The sequence below is a fragment of the Hibiscus syriacus genome, unplaced genomic scaffold (genome assembly GCF_006381635.1).
Source record: "Hibiscus syriacus cultivar Baekdansim isolate YM2019G1 unplaced genomic scaffold, ASM638163v2 tig00113302_pilon, whole genome shotgun sequence".
Taxonomy (NCBI): domain Eukaryota; kingdom Viridiplantae; phylum Streptophyta; class Magnoliopsida; order Malvales; family Malvaceae; genus Hibiscus; species Hibiscus syriacus.
The window spans coordinates 384,871-409,342 of record NW_024063454.1 but is presented as its reverse complement, the minus strand read 5'-3'; the positions used below and the strand labels follow the sequence as shown (position 1 = coordinate 409,342).

The 24,472-nt window shown below is 34.5% G+C and overlaps 1 protein-coding gene and 1 pseudogene across 1 annotated transcript; one reads left to right on the top strand and one right to left on the bottom strand.

Moving 5' to 3' along the window:
* Positions 1-1,900: 1,900 nt before the first annotated feature.
* Positions 1,901-10,765, top strand: LOC120186173 (annotated as a pseudogene).
* Positions 10,766-16,529: 5,764 nt separating this feature from the next.
* Positions 16,530-20,541, bottom strand: LOC120186159 (transcription factor RF2b-like). Its single transcript, XM_039190175.1, has 5 exons — positions 19,989-20,541; positions 18,181-18,313; positions 17,849-17,933; positions 17,091-17,514; positions 16,530-16,625 (listed from the first exon to the last, which is right to left on the bottom strand). Exons 1-4 carry the CDS (start codon positions 20,483-20,485, stop codon positions 17,114-17,116), a joined length of 1,116 nt encoding a protein of 371 aa, XP_039046106.1. The 5' UTR covers positions 20,486-20,541; the 3' UTR covers positions 16,530-16,625; positions 17,091-17,113.
* Positions 20,542-24,472: the final 3,931 nt, after the last annotated feature.

The following is a 24,472-nucleotide window of genomic DNA, read 5'->3' as shown; positions in this document are numbered from 1 at the left end:
TCTTTAGGAGTCCGGATGTGTCTCAGATATTTTTTTATATATCAAACAAATACAGACTTTATAACGATGAACATCTCAAATAATTTATATATGAGTTAAAGTTAAAACAAGTTAATCAGTTCATTGTTCGAGTCAATCGTAATTTAGATGAAGATATATTTAAAATAAACTGGTACAAGAAAATATATTTAAAACATATTATTGTGCGACATGAAAAATAGTCGAGATATTAATAAAAGAAAATAAATTAAATTTATGTGAGCTCTGACAAATTCACATAATTTGTCAAAACTAAATCTATTATTATAGGATAATATTCATTTATCCTGTAAAATTATGAATAGTCATCATAATCTTTTGTTATGCACCAAATAAACTCGCATACAAATGACTATAATTCTTTATCCAAATCAAAAAAAAAATACGTTTAATCGTTGCAACTCGTTTTAAAGATAATAGAAGAATATGTGATGTACTTCTTCCAATAAAATTAAATTAGGGTATTTAGTTAAGATCGAAATTCCATTTCCCTCGAATCAAAGCCGTAGGGGGGAGAACCGAAGGCAGAGAATCCAAATTATAATCGAAATTGCCATTAACTAGCCTCGGTCTTGCTGATTATTTTAAAAGCTTCTCCTATGTACTGTACCTACAACTGGAAATTCCCTTCAACTTGGAAAAGATTGTTTGTTCAAATATCATATGCATATTTAAACCTTTCCGATCCTTGATGCTTATTCAACACAATCGCATGTTTATTCCCGAACATACATGCATGCATACATATATTCATACATACAAATAATTAAGGGTAAATACGTAAATAATGTCTGACTATATAATATTATTTTGTTGAATTTCTCGACTACTAAAAGTTATAAAACGAACATCTGATGGTAAGACACTGCTTTATTGAGTCCGTTGACTATTAAAAGTTACAAAATGATCACTTAACTATTCATATGTTCCAAACTCGTAATTTTTCGTTAAAAATTTAACGGTCGTCTGAGTTGGGACGTTAACATATTGACTGGAATATAATAAAAATATGATCTCATAACTCTTTGAATTGTATAGTCGTTTGAGATTCTGTGATCATATTTTATCATATCTCAGTCAGCATGTTAACGTTCAACTTAGACGTCAGTGGCGGAACAAAATGAAGACTAGTGGGGCAACGGCCTACACAAAAAATTGAAAAATTATACTTTAGTCCTTTAAATTTTAAAAACATTTAATTTGTCTCCGTAATTTTTTTAGAAATTCATATTAATCTTTATTTTTTAATATTCTTAATTAAACTCCTCTCATAATTTTTAAAAAAAAATCATTAAGTAACACCTTTTTTAAGTTAGACCCCTTTTTTTAAAAAAATCATAAATTGAATACTTCAAATTTTTGAAAATTTTATTGTAAACCTCTGAATTTTTTTAAGTTTTAAATTGAACCCCAAATTCTATCACCAAGTTCTGTCATTGTCAGACGGTCATCAATTTTTTAACAAAAACATGATGAGTTTGAAACATATGAATATTCGGGTAATTATTTTGTAACTTTTAATAGTCGGGGGTCTCAACAAAGTAACACCCTTTTACCATAAGTATCTAATATGAATCATCCTCAAATTCAATATATTGTCAACAAAGCAACACCCTATAATTGGGGGATCATTTTGTAACTTTTAATACTCATATGACTCAATAAAATAGCACCCTATAGTCGGGGACCATTTGTAGATTTACCCAATAATTAATCAGAGCATAGAATATAAAACTTTGTCAATCCCGTCCACAATGTCCTTTTGTCCCTTCCAATCATCATCATATCATTTTCTCTAAAGCCCCCACCGAATTTATTAAACCACCAATAACCAATCCTAAAACCATTCACTCCTCACAAAATGGACCATAGTAAACCATGTTATTTTTTGTTCCCATTGCTTGTCACATTAACATGCTTTATAGGACCATCATGGTGTCAAACCGAGGCCGAGATACTACTCAAGTTCAAATCCTCTTTAGCCAATTACGGTTCTCAGCTAGACGATTGGAATGCCTCGGGTCCAGGTCCATGCACTGGCGACAATCCGAAATGGACCGGTGTACGCTGCAGCAACAGCTCGGTCTTCGGGCTGAAACTCGAAAATATGGGTCTAAAGGGTGCCATCGACATAGACACACTAATGGGTTTGCCACTTTTGCGTACCCTGAGCTTTATGAACAACAGCTTCGTTGGTGCATTCCCCGATGTGAACAAGCTTGTTTATTTGAGAGACTTGTATTTGGCAAACAATAGTTTTTCCGGTGAGATACGTGACGACGGTTTCATGGGCATGAACGCGTTGCGAAAGGTTTTTCTCGGAGGGAATAACTTCTCCGGTCCAATCCCGGGATCGTTAGCGACATTGCCGAACTTGTTGCAGTTAGGCCTGGAGTGGAATCATTTTGAAGGGCGGGTACCGGATTTCCAACAGGATAATCTGAGTTTTATTAATCTAGCTCATAACAACCTCGATGGTCCGATACCATATAAATTGAGCAAGATGAACCCCAGCTTCTTCACAGGTATGAATAAATAATTAAAGATAAATATTTGATAAAATGAGCATATACAATTCTATGTTTTCTTTTCTCAGCAATGTCTTCTTATTATTGAAAAATAATGATCATGTCATATTACTTTATTCCAAATAACGCTACCAATATTGAAGCCTTAAAAAATAAAAACAATATATCCATTAACACCCCACCATAACCTAGTCTATCCTTTCAAAGGAAAACCAACATATAGGCATCAAGCCCCGCTCTAAAGCCAATAAGAGAAGACAAAACTCACAGCAGAATTATGCTATGAAATATTAAGAAAAAGCAACACAGGCCTAGAACACAACACACAGTTGACTTTTGGAAATATCAACCTTTCAAGCATTACCATTTCCAGCTAAGAGACAATTGAAACCCATAAAGCTTAACTTAGCTTCCGAAATATGAGCCCAAGAAAACATATAACTCTCGACCGATCCGACACTAAGAACGAACGCCAAAGCCACCAGAGTTCTCTAATATCTCAAAAACAAGATCAACATGTGACCACCCACCTACTCACTACAGTTTCTAAAACTCTTGAGACACACTGTCCTAATCTTCTAATAAAGCTATTTCTCGAACCACCTCTTCTGTGTATTATCATAAGGGTAAATGAATAGAGTGTTCGATGAAATATTTATGAACCGTTCGCATAATCTTCTTTTATGTCCGTTTATTAAGTTAAATTAATGAGTACGTTCAAACTTTTTATGTTCATTTAATAAACGAACACAAATAAATGTACATTTAGTTTATTTATGTTTACAAACAAGCTTGTTTACCCAATTCTCATATTTATTTTAATAATGGTGTAGGGACTAAATTGAACACAAAGTGAATTTGGAAGTTTAAACTGTGAAGTCTAAAGAGTAATTTCACCATTTTTAGATATTTAATTTGTGTTTGTTTGTACGTTTAGTTAACATTTCTGAATATACGAAGGAATTATATTAAAAAAAATGCTACACAAACATGTTAATAAACATATTAATAAATATGTTTAAAAATTTTAAACGAACTAACCACCAACACTTTTAAAAATGAACACAAACCTAATTTATTCAACTCAATTCATTTACACCTTATACATAAAGTAACATGGTAGAAATTGAAAATTAAACACATTTATTATTTAAAATTGAGTTACTCGTAATTTTTTTTCCTTATGGAGCAGGAAACAACCTATGCGGAAAGCCACTGCCCCAATGCAAATCCTCAAGAAAGAAGCGAACCATCATAATCATCATCGTGATAACCGGCTCATTGGTCATCTTAGCTCTCATGGCAGCCGTTTCCTACATCCTCGAAGACCCAACCATGGCATCCCGATTCAAAAAAACAGACAACAACAAACCATGCAACAACCCTTGCCCGTCCAATGACAAGAATAATATGTGATTAGTCACAAGTTTCAAAATTTAGGGACCCCACAGATAAATGTCATTTAGGTCGTCTATGTATATTATTTGTGCTCTAACGACATTTTTACTTGAAGGAAAAATACTTTTTGCTTAGTTCTCAGGAAAATGGTAGACAAAGTCATAAAAGAAGATTTTGACAATATCTTTAATCATTTTTAATAATGAATTTTTGTAAAAAAAAACGCGTAGATCACTCATAATTTTAAATTTAAAAAATTAATCTTTATTGTAAAATATTTTAAGGACGTTATTTTAAAATGTAGTGTTGAATCAAAATAGAGTAAAAACTCTAATTGATTAAAAAAACTCTCTTTAGAATAATCTCACAAAATTGCAAAAGGGAAGAACTCTTAAGAAAGCTTTCAAATGCTTATAATTAAGCTTTGATTGTTGGATGATAAAACTCAAATACAAGTAGGGTATTTATAGGTTACAAGAAACAATCTAAACCACTCATTAAAATAAACACTAAATAATCTAAACCATTGAAATTAAAACATGAGAAAAATACTTAATTTTCACCTAACTAAATTGATGTAAGCAATGACATCAAAACTAAATTGATGTAAGCAATGACATCAAATTAATTTAGGTGTGAACATATAGGCTAATATTGAATTTTCAACACTCCCCCTCAATGTTAGCCTCCATTCTTTGAATCACGCCATGCTGACGACGGAAATGTTCAAACTTTCCAACACTCAAGCTTTTTGTAAACAAGTCAGCAATTTGCTCATCTGTCTTGATTTGCCTCATCTCAATCTCTTCTTGCAAAACTTTTTCCCTAACAAAGTGATAATGTACTTCCACATGTTTAGTTCTTGCATGAAAGACAGGATTCTCCGCCAGCCGAATTGCTGATTGGTTGTCACAATACAACGGAATTGCATAATCTACTGGTTGATGTAGATTATTCATCAACTGTATCAACCATGTACTCTCTTGAGCTGCCATTGCTGCTGCTCGATACTCAGCTTCAGTGGTTGACAATGATACCGTTGGTTGTCTTTTGCTACACCAAGAAATTGTTCCGGAGCCAAGCTTAAACACATACCCAGTTGTTGATCTCCTGGTGTCATGATCTCCTGCATAATCAGCATCACAATAACCAACTAACTTGCAGTCTTCACCTTTCTTGTACAAAAGACCATAGTCAATTGTATTCTTCACATATCTCAGTATTCGTCGAACTGCTTCCAAATGAGGCTTCTTTGGATTTTGCATATACCGACTCATCACACCAACTGCATAAGAAATGTCAGGTCGGGTCAAGGTTAAGTAGATCAGACTACCTACCAATTGTCGATACATTGTTGCATCTTCCAAATCTTTTCCTTCATGTGCACACATTTTGATATTTGGTTCCATTGGCGTTGAAGTTGACTTGCATTCGAGCATTCCAAACCTCTTCAGCAAATCTTTAGCATATTTCTGTTGACATAGAAATATTCCTTCGTGTGTACGATCAACCTCTAGACCAAGGAAGTGCTTAAGTTGTCCAAGTTCCTTCATCTGGAAACGAACTGATAATTCTCCTTCGTCTGAAGAATTTCTGCCTCATCATCACCGGTTATGATTAAGTCATCCACGTACACTAGCACGATAGCTAGCTTACCTTCATTGGCTTTGACAAACAAGCTAGAATCTGCAGGTGTTACTGAATAACCACTTTTCGTTAGAAATTCAGCAATCTTACCATACCACGCCCTAGGTGCTTGTTTCAATCCGTAGAGTGCTTTTCGCAGCTTACATACATATTCAGGATGATCTTGACTCTGAAAACCCATTGGTTGGGTCATGTAGATCTCTCGATCTAGCTCTCCATGAAGAAAAGCATTCTTTACATCCATATGCCACAAGTTCCAGTCTTTGTTGGCTGCAAGTGCAAGTAAGACTCGTACGGTTGTAAGTTTCGCCACTGGACTAAATGTTTCATCATAGTCTAATCCATACTGTTGAGAGAAACCACGAGCTACCAATCGCGCTTTGTACCTCTCGATTGACCCATCTGGACAGCGCTTTATCTTGTAAACCCATTTGCAAGATATGGGTTTCACATCTTTTATCTTTGGTACAATATCCCAAGTTTGATTTTGCTGAAGTGCATCGATCTCTTCTTTCATAGCTGTCATCCACTCAGAACTCTTCGATGCTTCTTCGAACGTCTCAGGCTCCGTTGCTTCTTCAATTATGGCTGCATTGGTATATTTGGGATTTGGCCTTCGTATTCTTGTTGACCTTCAAAGTTGAGATTGTGGAATTGATCTTCTGTTTCACTAGGCCCACCTTCTTCGTTGGTTGTTGATACACGCCAGTTTGCCACGGATTCTGAGTCACTCTTTGTTCGACATCATCGCCATTTGGATCTTCTGATTCATCTGAACTTGTTTGAAGTTGAACATCATGCTCCCCCATCTTTTGTTGTAGTTTGTCTCCAAATTCTCTCGAATCTGGCAACACCTCCTTTTCTGAGGACCACCAAGAAGATGCTTCATCAAATACCACATTTCGTGACGTGTAGCATCTTCCACTAATTGGATCACAACATTTCCACCCCTTTCTCTGGCTGTCATATCCCACAAAGATACATCTAACAGCTTTCTTGTCAAATTTGCTCCGTAAATGATCAGGAACAAACACATAACATACACAGCCAAATACTCGAAGTAGCTAACTGTAGGTTTTATGTTCCATAGTTTCTCAAGGGTGAAACAAATCCTAACCTTGGTTGAGGAAGTCTGTTGATCACAAAGGCTGCAGTCCTCATTGCTTCAGCCCAAAACCTTCCAGATACGTTCTTTGCATGTAGCATACTTCGACAAATTTCTGCAAGATGTCGGTTTTTTCTTTCCGCTACACCATTCTGTTGTGGCGTGTTGGCACAAGTGTACTGATGACGTATTCGACATTCCCTTAGGTATTGAGAGAACTCGTTTGATCTATATTCTCCTCCGTTGTCTGTGCGCAAGCAGCATATCTTCTTTCCCACTTCTCCTTCAGCTGAGTTTCTGAACTCTTTAAACTTTGAGAAAGTATCAGATTTTTCTTTCATAAAGAAAACCCACACATACCTGGAGAAGTCATCAATGAATGTTACCATGTACCGCATACCGCTAATTGACTGTTGCTTAACCGATCCGAACACATCAGAGTGAACCAACTCCAAAGGTTCTTTTGCTTTAAACTTTGACTCGTCATATGGTAATTGGTGTGCTTTACCATACTGGCATCCCGCACAGACCGTGTCTGTTCTCACGTCTAGTTGAGGAAGCCCCTTAAGCATCGACTTTTTCACCATCACACTTAGCTTGGAATAGCTAACGTGACCTAACCGCATGTGCCATAGATCTGATGTCTCATTTTTCCTTGTCCTGTCTACATATGCAGACTCTGCTGACATCACGTAAATTGATTCCAAACGTCGTCCCTCCATTGTTGGTGTTTCTGTGATTTTGACGTCACGATAAACCTTCACGTCTTGGGGACCAAATAAGACATAATGGCCTGATGATGTTAGTTGAGCCACAGATAGCAAATTTTTCTTCATTCCTGGGACATGGTAAACATCTTGGAGTTGCACCTGGTTAGTATTATATCGAGGAGTAACTATTGTCTTACCGATGTGAGTTATCGGTAACCTTGAGTTGTCAGCTGTCACCACCACACGACCTCCATTGTACTCAGACAGGTTTTGCAACTTCTGTTTGTCACCCGTCATATGATTTGAGCAGCTAGAATCTACGATCCAATCATTCTTGTAGTCAATCCGTTCTGGTGTTGTTACCGTGAGAGCTAATTATTCTTCCTCCGTAGCAAATAACGCTTCAGCATCCCAACCATCTTCACTATTCTCCTTCGAACAAGAAGTAGCAGTATTACTTTCAACAGGCTTTTTCTTGGTCCAACAGTCTTTTGCCATGTGGCCCATCTTCCCACAATTGTAACACTTGCCATCGAACTTTCTACTATTACCGCGATTCTTGGAAGCTCCCCCTGAATGAGGGCCTCCCTTTCCTTGGTAATTTTTTACCTTGTCACCATCCTTTTTAGATCCATTGCCAGTATACCGCTGAAAAGTGCCTCTGCTTTTGCTGGTGTAGAGCGCTTCCTCTTCACCCTTCAACGAGACTCCTCCCATTTGCTTGGCCATGGCTTCTTGACCTGCAAGCAAATTTTCGAACTCAACAAGCGATGGTTGTGTCGGCCATCCCTGTACAGCGGCAACAAACCCTCGATATTCGGGTCTCAAACCATGGACAATTATTCTTTTTATCCTGGCTTCCCCAATAGCAGCTGTCGGATCTAATTCTGAAATTTCACGGCATATCGACTTCACCTTGTGAAAGTATTGGGCAACCGCCATGTCGCGTTGCGCCATTGATAGAAGTTCATTCTCGAGAAGTTGCAATTTTGTATCGTTCCTCTTCGAAAAGAGTGTAACAAAAATGTCCCATGCTTCCTTTGGTGTTTTAGCATCCCGGATGTGCTCCAACATTTCTTCTTCAATTGTGGTCTTTAAAGCAAACATTGCTTTGCCTGCTTTAATTTTCCACTTTCGCAAGATTCCATTGGCATCTTCTGTCGCCGGTTGTGTAACTTCACCACCACCGACAACCTCCCAAAGGTCTTGACCTTATAAGTATGACTCCATACATGTTGCCCACGTGTTGTAGTTTTTTGTTGTTGAGCTTCTTGATTCCTCCAACTACTTGAAGATCACCCATCTTAACGGCAAGGCTTTGACTACACCGAACAAGCTTGAGTAACAAACGTGCAGAGTACTAAATTACTCTAAACACAAAGAAGCTCCACAAGGTTTGTAATAACCTCGACAATAACTCAAGAAATATTTTCTGATGTGGAAGATCAGTTAAAACTGCAGCCACAGAGCATACTCAGAATTTCAAGAGATCTTAAAAAACGTGGCTCGGATACCAATTGTTGAATCAAAATAGAGTAAAAAATCTAATTGATTAAAAAAAAAACTCTCTTTAGAATAATCTCACAAAATTGCAAAAGGGAAGAACTCTTAAGAAAGCTTTCAAATGCTTATAATTAAGCTTTGATTGTTGGATGATAAAACTCAAATACAAGTAGGGTATTTATAGGTTACAAGAAACAATCTAAACCACTCATTAAAATAAACACTAAATAATCTAAACCATTGAAATTAAAACATGAGAAAAATACTTAATTTTCACCTAACTAAATTGATGTAAGCAATGACATCAAAACTAAATTGATGTAAGCAATGACATCAAATTAATTTAGGTGTGAACATATAGGCTAATATTGAATTTTCAACATGTAGCACAGAGACTCCGTGCAATAACCTAACACTGGTGAACATCAGTAAACACAATTCATCAGCCAATTATTTCAAAAAAATTAGATGAAAATTTGTAGATGCATTTCATGGGGAACGAGATGGAGCGGTTCGAGTTGCATGAGTTGCTCGGGGCTTCAGTCGAGGTACTCGGTAGCGGGAGCTTTGGGTCGTCCTACAAGGCTGGGGTTTCAAACGGGTGAGCCACAGTGGTGAAGAGGTTCAAGGAAATGAAGAATGTGGGGAAAGAGGAGTTTGTTGAGCACATGGCTAGACTAGGAAGGTTGTCCCACCCTAATGAGGTTTCACTTGTGGCGTTCTATTATAGAAGAAAGAGAAGCTTTTGGTCTCTCATTTTGCTCCCAATGGAAGCCTGGCTACTCATCTTTATTGTACGTTCTCTCCCTTCTCCCAACCGGTGGATCTAGAAATTTTTTTAGGGTGGTGGATATATATTAATAATATAAAATTTTTATATCTAAATAGATACGATACAATTTTAGGATGGGCACAATAAAATTTTAGGATAAGTATACGCATATGTTAAAAGAAAAATTTTGAACTTTAAGAAAAAAATAAATTCCAAAACATTTCAAGATATACACGTGCCTACCCTAGCATCAATGTTCATCTGCCACTGCTTTCTCACAATGCTTAGATTTTACTTGATTTATGTTTGATATTGCTTTTCAAAAGTGATTTTTGAAAGAGAAAAATAACCTCAGTGACCAAAAATGCCTTGTAATATACGATTTTGACAACCTTTTTCTGGATTTGCCAAAATGACCAACAAAATCGCAATGCGATCTCTAATTCGTAACGCGATCTCCAGTATCGCAAATCAGTTTCCAGATTCGCAATGCGATCTCTAATTCACGACCACGACCACGACCACGACCCGAGACGAGACGAGATGAGACGGCGGCGGCGGCGACGGCGAGAGTCTTCATTGTTCTCTATCACTCAACAAGGAAGTGGGAAAGCCAAGCCTTAAATATCATTCTCAATAGTGTTTCCAATACTATGTGGGATTGAGCATTATCAATACTTGTTTCTAATACTATGTGATTATTCAGGAAACAATTAACAATCATGCACCTTAAAACAACTGAATCAGCAACCAATTGCATTTGATATCAAATTATGTGATTGTATATTGACTTTTAATTATGACATATTTAATCGTATAATACTAATGCAATTGGTTATTGATTCAGTTGTTTTAAGGTGCATGATTGTTAATTGTTTCCTGAATAATCGCATAGTATTGGAAACAAGTATTGGTAATGCTCAAGTATTGGTTGCTGATTCAGTTGTTTTAAGGTGCGATCATCTTGTAGTTCTTCATCGTGCACCCACTTGTTTCTTCGATTTCAAATGTTCCACAGAAGCGTAACCAAACTAGTGAGGCCCGAAAGATCCAGAAGAGATGAAGCCGCTTCTAGCCATTGTTTACACGAAGAACCCTCCCAGTCCAAGATCAGAGAGGGAATGCCCGAAAGGAGAATAATGACGCGAGACTTTGGGCAATTCTTTAAGGCATGAAAGATGGATTCTGGTTTAGAAAGACACATCGGGAAAACCCCATCGTTTAATCGAACGACAAATAGCTTAGAACCTGTAGGCAGAGCGTCGTTACAAATCCTCCACCCAAAGATAACCTTTGGGAGAGTGGTAAGGTTAGAAAACAATCTCCAAATTCTTGAGCAGTCTCTCTCGGTGCCTTTCTTCATTGCGATACTGGAGATCGCGTTGCGAATTAGAGATCCCATTGCGATTTGTTGGTCATTTTGGCAAATCCAAAAAAAAGTTGGTCAAAATCGTATACTACAAGGCATTTTCGGTCACTGAACTTATTTTCTCTTTTTGAAAAGTGCTATATGAATTATTTTAAAAGTATTTTTAAAAATTATAATTTAAAATTTAACTGTTTGAGATTATGTTAAAAAAATGATTTTGAAAAAAATAAAATGTTCATTTTAAATAATTGAAAATATAATACTTATGAATAAAAATATAATTTCACCTCAAGGAGTCAAGAATGATTTTTCACACCAAAAGTTAAAAATTTAAACTTTGGAGGTTAAGTTGAAAATCACTTTTCCAACCATGATTTCAAATCAATTTTTAGATGTTTAACATTGTTTATGGATAAAAAATCATTTTTTTCACTGCTGAAAGAATTCTCAAACTGGCGTAAAATGATAGAAATTAAAGTTATAAGTTTAGATTATGGTTAAATTGTATATTGGCATCCTTAATGATTTTTATTTTAATCCTTAATGATAAAATTATATTTTTAGCCCTTTTAAAAATTTATAATCTACTTCTAACTCCAAGAAGAAGAAAAATTAGTTCTTCACTTTCGATAATCATAATAAACAATGGTTTAGGATTTAAGATTTGAGTTTAGATTTGGAGCTTATGAGTTTATAGTCTAAGATTTAAGTTTTGAAAATTAGGGTATATCATATATGCGCTTGGCTTATTATCTCATGCACTAACAGTGAATTTATAAAAAGAGTTTTAATGTTGTCATGTGTCCTATTTAAGATGTGTGAAGGGTAGGCCTGCACGTGTAGAGCAATCACCCAAGAGGTTTTTGCATCCTCGGTTCAGGCTTGAAATCAAAATCATACCCCTCAAACCCTACTTTTGAATCTATTTTATAGCCTGAAAAATAATTTCCTGAAAATGAATATATGAAAACAAATTATATTTACTGGAAAATAAATTTTATTTTCGTGTTTGAATGATATTGTATAAATTATTTTTCATTGTTTGATAACTTTTAAAAACAAAATCAAAATTTGTTTTCAGTGAAACAAAGACATTGTTAGTCAAATAGTTCATGCGAAATTTTTTTTTAGAAATATAGGTGTTTGAGAATTAATTTAGAATATAGGCCATTTGTTATAGCACGTGTGGAACTCGTCATTACCTCATGACGAGTTTCATAAAATATAATAAATAATTAAAATTTGTCATGAAAACATTACAGGTATTATACAATTTTCTTTCAGTTCATATGACGAGTTTTATTTTATAATTTTTTTCTGTCCACAATATTTCCATTTTTTTTAAACAAAATGAATTATAAATTTTATTATATAATTACATTAATACCTTAATTTTTAAGTTAATTGATTCAAAATAAGCTAATTGATTGCTATAAAATTATATCCGGTAAATTTTTAAATATATTATTATAATGTGTTAACTTGAATGATCAACTAATAAATAATTAATAATACACGTGCCAACCAATAAAATTATTTAATTATATTAAATAATAATGGTATCTAACTATATAATTTATAATACACAATATTAAATCATAGTAAAAGAATTTTTCTTTTTTTGAATTAGAATGACAAAAGAGTTTAAATCAAGAATTAATAGACCAAGATAAATTAATAAAGAAAGTCAGATATATTCATTTAACAAGTGAGAACTTGTTACGCATGAGATTTAACATATGCTTAGATGGTATTAGAAACATAAAATATGATTCAAGTTCTGCTTTTGCACTCCCAAATACTCCACATTGGAACTTGTTACACGTGTGGGAACCTGTTACACAAATAACAGTAATGAATAAGATGCTTCTACTCAAATTTACACAAATGGCAATAAGAAGCTTGATGTTTTCACACAAATGGAAACTTGTTACCCGTATGGTCAAGTACTTCAAATGAAAATAAGAAGCGGGGACATTAGTGCCGACCAATGGCGGATCTAGAAATTTAAGAATGATGTTCAGATTTTAATTTTCTTTTCTTAAAATTAATGGGGTGTAAAATTTTTCATTTTTTTTCATTTTTTTAATATGTTATACTAAATTTAAATTTTTTCCTTAAATAATGAGATGCACTTGACCCCTAGGGCTTAGTGCATCCGCCCCTGGTGGCGGCTTCAATTTACTTGGATAGATAACCTTGGTAAATATTTGGGAGTATCTTTGCTTCACAATGCGGTCACTCGTGTTACTTCCCAATACATTGTGCGAAAGGTTCGTGACAAACTTTCAGGTTGGAAGGCACGTCATTTATCACTTGTAGGGTGTGTCATTTTGGCTAAATCCGTTCTTTCGACTATATCATTTTATGCAATGCAAACGTTTTAAATCCGTTCTTTTGAGGTGGAAAGGCATGAGAGTGGTGTGGAAGAGGGCGGAACATCGTGAGGGCCAAGGGGAGTTTTGGCCACACCAATTATTATTTTTAAATATGAATTAATATTGAAAAATACATATTTTACAAAAATAGATAAAGAAAAATTTACTAGACCCCTCTCAATTAAAAAAATAAATTTATGGAAAATAAAAATACTTCAACTCCGCTATAATAAATTTCTAATTTCACCCGGGGTGTGGAATGAAATTAGGGAGGGCATTGCTTGGACCTTTGGTGATGGAACCGCTGTGAATTTTTGGGAGGAAAACTGGCCAGGTGATTTAGGCCTCATATGAAATTTACGCCTCTACCATGTTAACCCCCCCGCTGATGTAATGGTCTCCGATATGGTAAATGTAAATGGTGAATGAAAGTGGAATGCAATTGGAGGAACTCTTCCTGATTCAGTCATGCTTTCTCTTGCGGCAATACGTCCTCCTCTTGTTGATGGGGGCATGGATTCTTGGGACTGAATCAAGACCAGATGATGAACATGCTAACATGCTGGAGAGTGATGAGGGGCTAGCTTAGCTTCCCACTTTCTTGTCTTTCTTAGTCAAAAAAGAAGAAGAAGCTAGATGTTGTATTTCATGAACAGATACTAGAGAAAAGGAGACTCCACCAAATGTCCTATATTAATTTCTCTTTCTTGGTGAGTTATAAACATAACTTTCGCAGGAGGTTTCATATTTTGTTTGCATTTCCCTTAATCGAATAAAGGTTTCTCAAAGAATCAGTTTTCATAATAATAGGTCCAAGGTTTTACTGTAAGAAGAAATCACAAATCTAATGGGTGATTAGGCAAAGGATGCTACCCATTGCTTTCAAGCTTTACACATGTTTTTTTCTTTTCATTTTCATCCATCTTTTTCTTTTAAGTTCTTAAAAAAGTGCTTATGTCTAACATGTGAGCTCATGAACAAAATAAAGGAAAATATTACATTGAAAATTATCGTAGTTCATGCATCTTGTCACGGTCCACGAGATGGAGTCCAAGGCATGTGCGCTGAATGGAGGCTAAGAGGTTTTGTAGGGTGTTTTGGGTTTACCTAAGCCACCTAACTAGACCGGGTCCTAGGAGAATGTTGATAAGTCATGCGCCCCACCTATTTGAGTTGCACTCCATCTCTAGTATTTGTGTTAAGAGTAGGATTGTAAATGCAGATAGAATAGGGAACTTATCATAATCGCCCATGTAATTAGATCTAAGCCATCGAATGTAAGAGGATTTTATTATAGGAGGCATTTTCCATCTCATTGTACATACTTCAGATTGTGAATAAGAATATAGGTATTCAAGTCAATCTATCTCTCTTGGTGCCACATATTTCTTTTAAACGCTGCTAGTTTCATTCTTTAAACATAACTAATTAAGAATAATCGACTGAACTTAAAATTAACCGATCAATTAATTAAAAAAAAAATTCAATTCGATCGGTTAATTCAGTTTTAATCAAATTATGAACACTCTTAAAAAGGAATAGATTATAATAAAAAACAATATATTATAGTAAAAAATGAAGAGAATAATAAGTAAAAAATTGAAAGGGGCTACTTTTCGAATGGCTTTGGTTGGGGCATTATTTTTCTTTCACTTAAGCTTAGGGAGATTTTTTTAATGAGGCCTCGATCATAGTTGTTGTCTTTATATGTTTTTCGTAATACATACAAGATGCCCCTTTTAAAAAAAGAAAAAGAAATTTCAAGGGTTAAAAACTACAGTGCATGCATGAAAAATAACAAAAGAAAGACAATCATATAGAAGATGAACAGACAATATACTCACCTCATATATCGTCGTGTTTTACTAAAATAAATTGATGAAATACTTCTCGAAAAATGTTAAAGAGAAATGGTTGACCGTCAAAATAAAGTATTTTTACTAATATATTTTATTCGAATCAAACACAGTCAATGAGAAAAATAAATTGATATATTTTATTTGAATCAAACACAGTCAATGAGAAAATTAAATTAAATTTCAAACACATAAATAAGTCTAAATTAGTATATTGATTGCTAAGAATGTACATATATATATATGTTTGTGCTAAAAATTACATAGAAGTGTAGAAATTTATTTGATTGTAATATTACAAATTAATATTGTTGTATTTTTTTTCTTATTTTTTCTATTGTTACTTTTTAGTCTATCGAAGCCTTCAGAAAATTCTTTCGCTAATCGAAGTCTTCGAAGTTCCATATCCTCCAATCATCTATAATCTCTTGACATGACCACTGGCAAGTCTGTGTAATATATCAAAATCAAATTTGCAATACGACAATAATATCTATTTATATTGTAAATATATTGATAACCATCGTTACCCTGTAAGCCAGGCTCTAGCATGTCTAAAGAAGGGATTCTAAACTCTTTCTACATCTCGATCGTTCTCTCCATTTTGTATTTCATCTTTTTCAGCTTATTAGAACTATCGTAACTCTCCAACCAAATTAAAAGAGGTGAACCATTTACCGGTGACATAATCACTTTTTCCATAAATAAATTCCTACTTCAGGTACCCACAAATCTTCTTGAAAGTGCACAAAGTTATATAATTGAAGACCAAACCTTCTTGAAAAAGGAACACTCAACAAACGAATAGTCCCTTGTCTCCCGACCATCACAGAACCTGCATCCATACCCCCAACTCTGCCATCTATCTTCAGTGAGTAATCCATCAAGCAATGCAAGTTAAACAATCGTAACATAAGGATATAATTTAGGATAAATTATACCATTGGCCACCTAACTATTTAGGCCTTTTATTTCTAGCATCGATCTTTCAATTTTGTCAACAAACCACTTAACTATTAAATTGTATTCAATCAAGCAACTTGCCGCTAATATCTAACGGCAATGCTGATGTGACAGTTAATAACATTGGTATAAATTATACATTAGTCCTCAATACTTATACATTTTATCAATTTGGTCCTAAATTAAATTTAATTAAATAATTTTGGTCATGAAACAGTGGAGATTGAGAGGGGAGAATGGTTTAAAGCATGGAAATTGGTAGAATAATGATCCCTTGCTGCCTTGTTGCAGTAAAGTCAAAATCAGCTATCCTTCTGCAGAGCAAGCTTCCTAATCAATGATGATAGCCTAACCACACTGAAAACAAACTTGCATTTGCGTGTTAATGATTAGATTGAGATAGTAAGCAAGGTTTCGATCATGTTTCAGATGAACTCAGACTTGAAACATTAAGTTGTTGTCCAAGACGGTTAGCATCCATGGACCGAGTACAGATCACCACAGAGACGAATTCACAAGTAATCATAGAACATTGTTTAAGAGACGAATTCACCCTCGACTGAAACAAAAAACAATTTTTGAAGAAATTCACAGGAAATACAACTTTAAAGTTTAAACAATACTCGAAAGACAACAAATGGCAGCAACTGGTTTGACATGCTCCATTAATCTACTACTAGTATCATACTTCTATTCCCACATCGTTGCTCCAAAAAATGAGTTGAATGCCACAAGAATCTTGAATAACTGAAGAACTAGCAAATCTACAGAGAAAACTAAATCCCAATCACATTAAAACTTCTAAATTCAAACGAATAGTACCTTTCGATGTCAATAAGGTCAGTCTATGAACAACCCAACAAATAGGACAGGGCAAGGTGTAGATCAGCAAAATCTGTATCATAATGTTCCACTACTTTCACCAGAAGATATGAAGGGCCTTCAGCTTTCGCTAAGTGCGTATCTCGGCTACTGATATCAAGCCCCTGCAATCGGCCAAGAGGATCCTGTTGCATTATATCAGCGAAGGCATGTGAGTTGGAGGCAGCTATCACAGATTGCAAGGGATGAAATGGTGGCATTTGCATATTCTGGGTTTCAACTTGCCGCGACTGGGGAGGAAAGAAAGAAGGTTGGCTGAATGGCATATGGTGCATTCCCAAATTAAAGTTCTCTATCGGTGTTGACATTTCTCCGGTAGCCATCTTGAGCCTCTCTACTTCCTTCTTCAGCGCTTCATTTAGAGCTGTAGTCAGAAACAAAACATGAGAAAAACTATATGCAATTACAAGTTTCTGCAGTAATTTTTATTTTACACGATACAAACATGACTGATTATCTCCACTAATTATACACAAAGATTGATCTCTCTGAAGAACATCACTTAGAATGCAAATCCCTGGGTTCAACCAGTTCCACGCAAGTTTGTTTTGCTTCTCATCATTAACTATATACGGTAAAAGAAAACTGCTCAATTTGCGAAGAAAATAAACATATCCACAGAAAAGCTAAGTATAAGCTTTTAAAGAATGCCATCTTGGAGAGAATTTGGTAATCAGAATAGTCTGGACAAAACATACCATCCCGTAGCTGAGCCTGCTGTTCCATAGCTTGTAGCCGAAGCTTAAGCTCAGTGTTCTCAGTAGTCAAGCCTGTTGTATCTCTCTAGAATAGAACACAAAAAGGCTGTTAAATATTCCAGTATTATCAATAAAGAAAGATAAAGCAACATAAGATAAAAGAACTAAAGCTCCGATTACGAAAAGCTTTTGATATTAGAAAGTAGAACAGCCATAAATTGATTGTTTAATATGTAGATCTGATGTTATCAGAATAAGGAATGGAAATGGTCACCACAAACAAGCTTCAACATTATGGCATGCAATGAGAGAAAAAATTGTTTTGCAAAAACCTGGAAAAGGGTTAGTTGTGCAGAAAGAGTAGTCGCTTCTGTTTGCAGTGTTTGGACTTTTCTCTCCAGTTCAGATATATATCGGGCTTTTCTCTCTTTAGAGCGAGCAGCCGACTGCCGATTTGCAATGATCCTACACAAATAATGAACATTCTTAGCAAAAACTTGTATACAAACCCAAATCTCACCAAACAACACGAAACTGTCAATCTATGGAAGAAATTTTCCAATCCAACTCAAGGTTGAGGTGTTTTGAGCATTGCGATGACAATTGCTCTAACCCGACCACCTCACTGAATGCTTGCGCTTTTAAGGCAAGATAAACCTTTTCAATAATATGTAAATAAACGGACTCAAGTTTAGAGGCTCTCAAACACTGCAAAATATGAACGAAAAAAGGCTATAACATTCCAAAAGTAGAGAATCTGTAATCATATGACGTTCACAGATGTGCTATATTCCGAAGTTTGGAAAGAGCAGCTCATTTGCCCCAAAAAAAAAAATCAAACTTATATGAAACCAGCAATGATCAAATGCGAGAAACAGAGAAATAATCCAATTATGACTAACAAAATTCATAACCTTCAGTCATTTTGTTGATGGTTTAAGTGATATGTCATTCTAGTACTGCATGAAATATAGAGACAAAAATACAAATAACTTTAAAAGGGCATGATGCTGAATGACAAAAAATACTACTAACTAACCATCAAGTTTTAAGAAGAACAAGATTAAATTATGAGAAAAAATTAAAAAAAAAAACATTTAGAAGACAAAAGAGTGACAAGATCAATGCGCCTACGGTCGAGGATAAGCCTATCAGATTAATCAATAAAGAATTTTTTTATGAAGCAAATTTTCAGTGATACACAAACAATATATTTTCTAACCATTACCCAAGACCTAGTATTACAACATCAGACAGTGAAACAGCCCATTCATAGGCTGAAATTCATATGAACAAGCATAAAATGTATTTAGCAACTTGAGATAGAGATTCTATAACAAAATTCAGATATAATTAACTAATCCGAATATTCCATTCAGAACTTACGTTACTTCAATATTTCAGGAAGCATTCATGTTATCAGGGTACAAACAAGAGACCACAGGAATTCGGAAAAATAATTATAATGCATTTTCCTCATAAAGGGAACAAGAAAGAAGCCAAAACAACATAATCAATAGAAGACCAGCATAAAAAGAATACAACTTATAACGTACAAGAATTTTTCATAGAAAAGCGAATACTTTTAAGAACTTCTCCCAAACTGAATTTTCGAAGATAACAAAACTTCATACTTCAAGGCTGAAAACAATAAACTGTAAACACTACATTATTAACAAAAAGATTGTCAACAAAACAACCATAAAATTGCATACGTTTCGTGAATTCTTCTAACTCTCAGTCTCATTTAAATTCTACCCTCCCAATACATATATTTCCATGCTCCAACTTCTTAATTTCATCATTTTACTTCCTAAACTTCCCAGGATAAAAAGAAGAGAAACAGAAAGTCAACTTCACCACTGAGATAAAAAGAAAGAAAGAAAAGAAAATTTCAATAAAACAATCATAATGCCCGCAAAATTTTAAATACATATAACCAACCAAAAACAAAACAAAAAAGCAAAAGCTTTATAAACTACCAAGTACCAATACAACATCTTTCATAAAGATACTTATTTCTTCTAATAACTTTACCCAATAAAAACGCAAACTTTACACTAAAAGTTACAAGCTTACAGTTGCCTATATTACTGCATGAACAACAAACTCACTAAAAAAGAAGAAGTGAATCACAAACCTTTTGGCTCTCTTAGGGTCAACAGTCCACAATTCAGCAAGCTTATCAGGAGCCATAGCTTTCTTAGCTTCAATCGACTCCATTAGCGAACACCCATCAACTGAATTACTATACTTATGTCTTCCTTTCCTTTCTTCATTACTCTTCCGCCCCATACCCGGCCCGCCACTCATTTCTTCTCCCTTGGGATTATGACCCGATCCAGCACTGGAAGACCCAGCAGCACCCCCTCCATCGTCGGGTCCCTTTGATCCTTCCCCAAGCTTCTCAATGTCCATGTAGCTGCAAAACAAGTCGTCTTCGGATCCGATTCCTTCGAATGGGTCGGATACGAGATCGAGGTTATCGGGGATCCGGAACTGAACTTCGGAGTGGGCTCGCCGGTGGTAAGAAGCTCGGAAAGTGGTGGGGTTGGGGAATGTAGGCGGCGTTTGGACGGTGGCGGTGGAGGTGAGTGGTGGATCGGATTCCGGCTTGATACTTGGCGGATCCTGCATTTTTAGTGTATTTCTCGTTTTAGATTCAGATCTCAGAACTCTGAAGGATAGGAGAAACAAAGCTGACCGTTGGAAATTTCTTATTGTTCTTAGCCCTTTCCTAAGGAAAATCAAAATTTCCAAAACGATTCCGTTTCAGTAAGCACTTAAAAACCAGAAATATTTTTTTCTTGGGTAAACTACATATTTAGTATATGAACTATTACTTATATTCCGTTTTAATACCCAAACTTTTTTTCAAAATCATAACTAATGTTTAGTTTAGATTTCAATTTGGCAATCTTCGTTAATAAATTAACAGAACTAATGAAGTGAAATTTATTTTTTCAATGATAATGTGGTATTGTTACCTTATGGTGACACATCAACATCGTCGTTAAGTTTTTATGGCAGCGTACAAAAATAAAATCTAAACTAAAAGTTAAGTATGATTTTGAAAAAAATAATATATAAGTACCAAAATGGAATAAAAGTAATAGTTTAGATACTAAATGTGTGGTTTACCCTATTTTCTTTTAGTTTTACAATGGTTTAAATATGAAAAAGGTCCTTGTACTATTTTAAAATTTAACGTCTTATATTTTTTTCTATGATAATAAGTTTACATAATATTTTTATTTGAAAATATCAATCACCCCTAATTTATGTTTAATGTCAATATTAATTGTTAACTGGACAATTATAAATAAATAAATAAGTTAATTTTCTAATTTATAACTTTTATCAATTTAATCTTTAAAAACTATAAATATAGATTATTGAAAAACCATATTATTTAATTAATTATTATTATTTATTTATACTTGAAGATTAAAGATAAAATTAAAAAAAATATCAATATAGAAAACTAAAAAAGTTATTCCTCTTTTTATAGATGTCAAGTCAATAATTAATGATGAAATTAAATAAAAAATACGAGAGGGAGCTAAGATTTTCAAATCTAAAATAATTTTGAGACATTTTTATAAAAAAATTATAGGATTAAGTTTTAGTAATTTTTTGTCTAGGGTAATTATAATGTAATATTTATTCAAGTTCTTTTAATTATTAATAATATACATTCGTATTATTTTCACATGACACAACATTTCTTTCGAGTTTTAACCATTTAGACCACTTAATAATTTTAAATTCTAAAATAGTACAACAATCTCTAAATATATTATAATCTATCTATACTACATTGCATATAAAATGATTAACCGAGTAGGTGTATGACAAGTCTTCAACATAGCAAATGTTTTAGCTCACATTTAATTTAGTTCTTAAGAGATTTTGCATAATTCAAGGACATTTTAGTTTGTGTTGCATCATGTGGTATCATATGGCCATAGAAGTCGTTATTTTTTCTTCTTTTTTTTAAATGATATCTAACATTATTATTATTATTATTATTATTATTATTATTATTATTATTATTATTATTATTATTATTATTATTATTATTATTATTATATTTATAATAAAGACATTTTTATGACCATTAACATAAAAAATTAGTTACTTAAGATTATATGATGATCATACAAAGAAAAAAATAAAAAAAAATCTATCTGAAAACTCGAATAAAAGAATAATACGAATATATTTGACTGCAGTGATAAACGAACCACAACATGTGATTAAACTATTGAATGACCATTGACAATAGTAAATCAGAGTCAAACATCATGAGAAAACTATATTCGAACGTAAATCTCATATCCAAATCATATCTAAGGGTCCAAAGCAAGAAAGATCAATAAAATAACAAATAAGTGTCATGTAGATCAGTCGAGACGTCGTCAAATCCAACCCTAAAAAAAATAAACAAACAAAAATATGCCAAAAGACAGAAAATATGTGTCATAAAGATAGACAAAAGCATGCCATGGAGGCAGAATTTTGAAATTAAAAAAATAAAACGAAAAAATAAGATGCAATACAAGAAGATAAAGAAAAATTATGGAACATAGGTGGTCGGCGACTGACATTGAGGCTGAAGTCGTCGCCTATCGAACAAAGAAAAAATAAAGGGAAAAAATGACTAGAGAAAATATTTTTTAGGGTTACGATTGTAGAATTAAGTTCAATTTTTAACAAAATTGAAAATGTTATCAAAACATATAGAGAAAATAACCTCAGTGACCAAAAATCCCATATAATATACGATTTTAACCAACTTTTTCCGGATTTGCCAAAATGACCAACAAAATCGCAATGCGATCGCTAATTCGCAACGCGATCTCCATTATCGCAAATACGCGTTGCATTTTCGCAATGCGATAGTTGAAAATCGCGTTGCGATGGTCTACAGTATCGTTGCGATTTTCCCAATTCGCAATGCGAATAAGTAAATCGCAACGCGAATTGGGAAATTCGCAATGCGAATAAGTAAATCGCAACGCGAATTGAGAAAATCGCAATGCGATACTGACTATCGCAATGCGATAATAAAAAATCGCAACGAGATACTTACTTTCGCAACGCGATACTGACTTTCGCAACGCGATTTACTTAGCGCCATTCGTATTAACGCGTATTTTTTTTCAAATTCCAAACACGTATTTTTTCTTAATAAATCGGAAAATGAACCGTCCACAGTAATCGCACGCAACTCATAACCTCAAACCCAAACACACAACACTCAGTCCCATCTCCATCTTTCACTCTCTACGGCGAAATCCGTCCCCATCTCCGAAGATTTCCGTCCCCATCGCCGGCGAAATCCCTCACAACCATTCACAGTCAAAAATCCCTCACAATCATTCAGAAATGGAAAATCAACCTCCGAGGGTTAGTTTTTTTATTTTTATTTTGAAATTTTTGCATTATTTTAGGTTTTTCATATTGAGATTGATGATAAGTTTACTGGTAATTTCAATAATAGATTAACCATTTCACTTAGATTTCTTATTAAATTCATTCGATTGCTGCCAATACTGCTAAACTGTTTAGCCTGTGAAGTTAGTATTTGTCTTTGTTTTGTCTTTTGGTTGAAGTAATGCAGAAGAAGAATAGTTTCGAGAATGAAAATCGCAAAGCGGAAATAACTATCGCAACGCGAAATAAAAATCGCAACGCGAAACCAAAATCGCATTGCGATTTTCATTTCGCGTTGCGATTTTCATTTCGCGTTGCGATTTTCATTTCGCGTTGCAATTCTCTCGTCGCGATAGTCATTTCGCGTTGCGATTCTCTCATTGCGATAGTCATTTCCGCATTGCAATTCTCATTATCTCGTTGCGATTTTCATTTCAACCAAAAGACAAAACAGTGTTGCAAATTTTAGTTTCAAGAATAAACTAATATTTATGTTTATTGTTTTGTTTTTGGTATATCTTGACAGTGTAATTTTTGGTATATCTAACTTGGTATGTTTATTGTTTTTTTGTAGAAATTTTTTTCGGCTTCATTGACATTAAGGAATAAAGTTAGCCTAGCCACTACAATTGCTTCGAAGCTTTCACCTGCACAAAGAAAATTGTTTGAAGAAACCTGCTTCGGGCCATGGCTGAGAGTACAGCATCCGGGTGGAGATGCTAGTTTGACCCATTTGTGGCTTCAGACCATGACTAGCGATCTACCTGACAGTATACAACGTGGTGAGGAAGAGATATGGTTTCATTTTCCACCGGCGTATACTTGTTTTGGGCGGAAGGAGTTCTGCTTAATCACTGGTCTACGATTCGGACACGATGATGTAGGCCGGTACACTCGTCATATCACCCACCCATCATGGTTATCCAGGGTTTTTCCTGATGAGTCAATAGAGAAGCCGAACTTACACGTCGACGACATGAAGAAATTGTTTAATAAGAAAGATGGTTTTACTCGGATGAATGACGTCGATGTTGTCCGAGTATGCCTTCTACTACTTTTGTATGCCGGCTTTCTAGGCAGAGAGGCCAGACAACCTATTCCTCAGGAGCTAATATTATTGGTAGAGGACCTAAATGCATGGAATCTGTTTCCGTGGGGTTCGTATATATGGAAAGCTACCTGGAC

Excerpts from the sequence above, each read along its gene's own strand:
- LOC120186159 (XM_039190175.1), bottom strand. The coding sequence starts at position 20,485 with ATGCAGGATCCGCCAAGTATCAAGCCGGAATCCGATCCACCACTCACC. Across the intron at positions 18,314-19,988 it reads GACCCTAAGAGAGCCAAAAG|GATCATTGCAAATCGGCAGT; the intron begins GTTTGTGATTCA and ends TTATTTGTGTAG. Across the intron at positions 17,934-18,180 it reads CACAACTAACCCTTTTCCAG|AGAGATACAACAGGCTTGAC; the intron begins GTTTTTGCAAAA and ends GTTCTATTCTAG.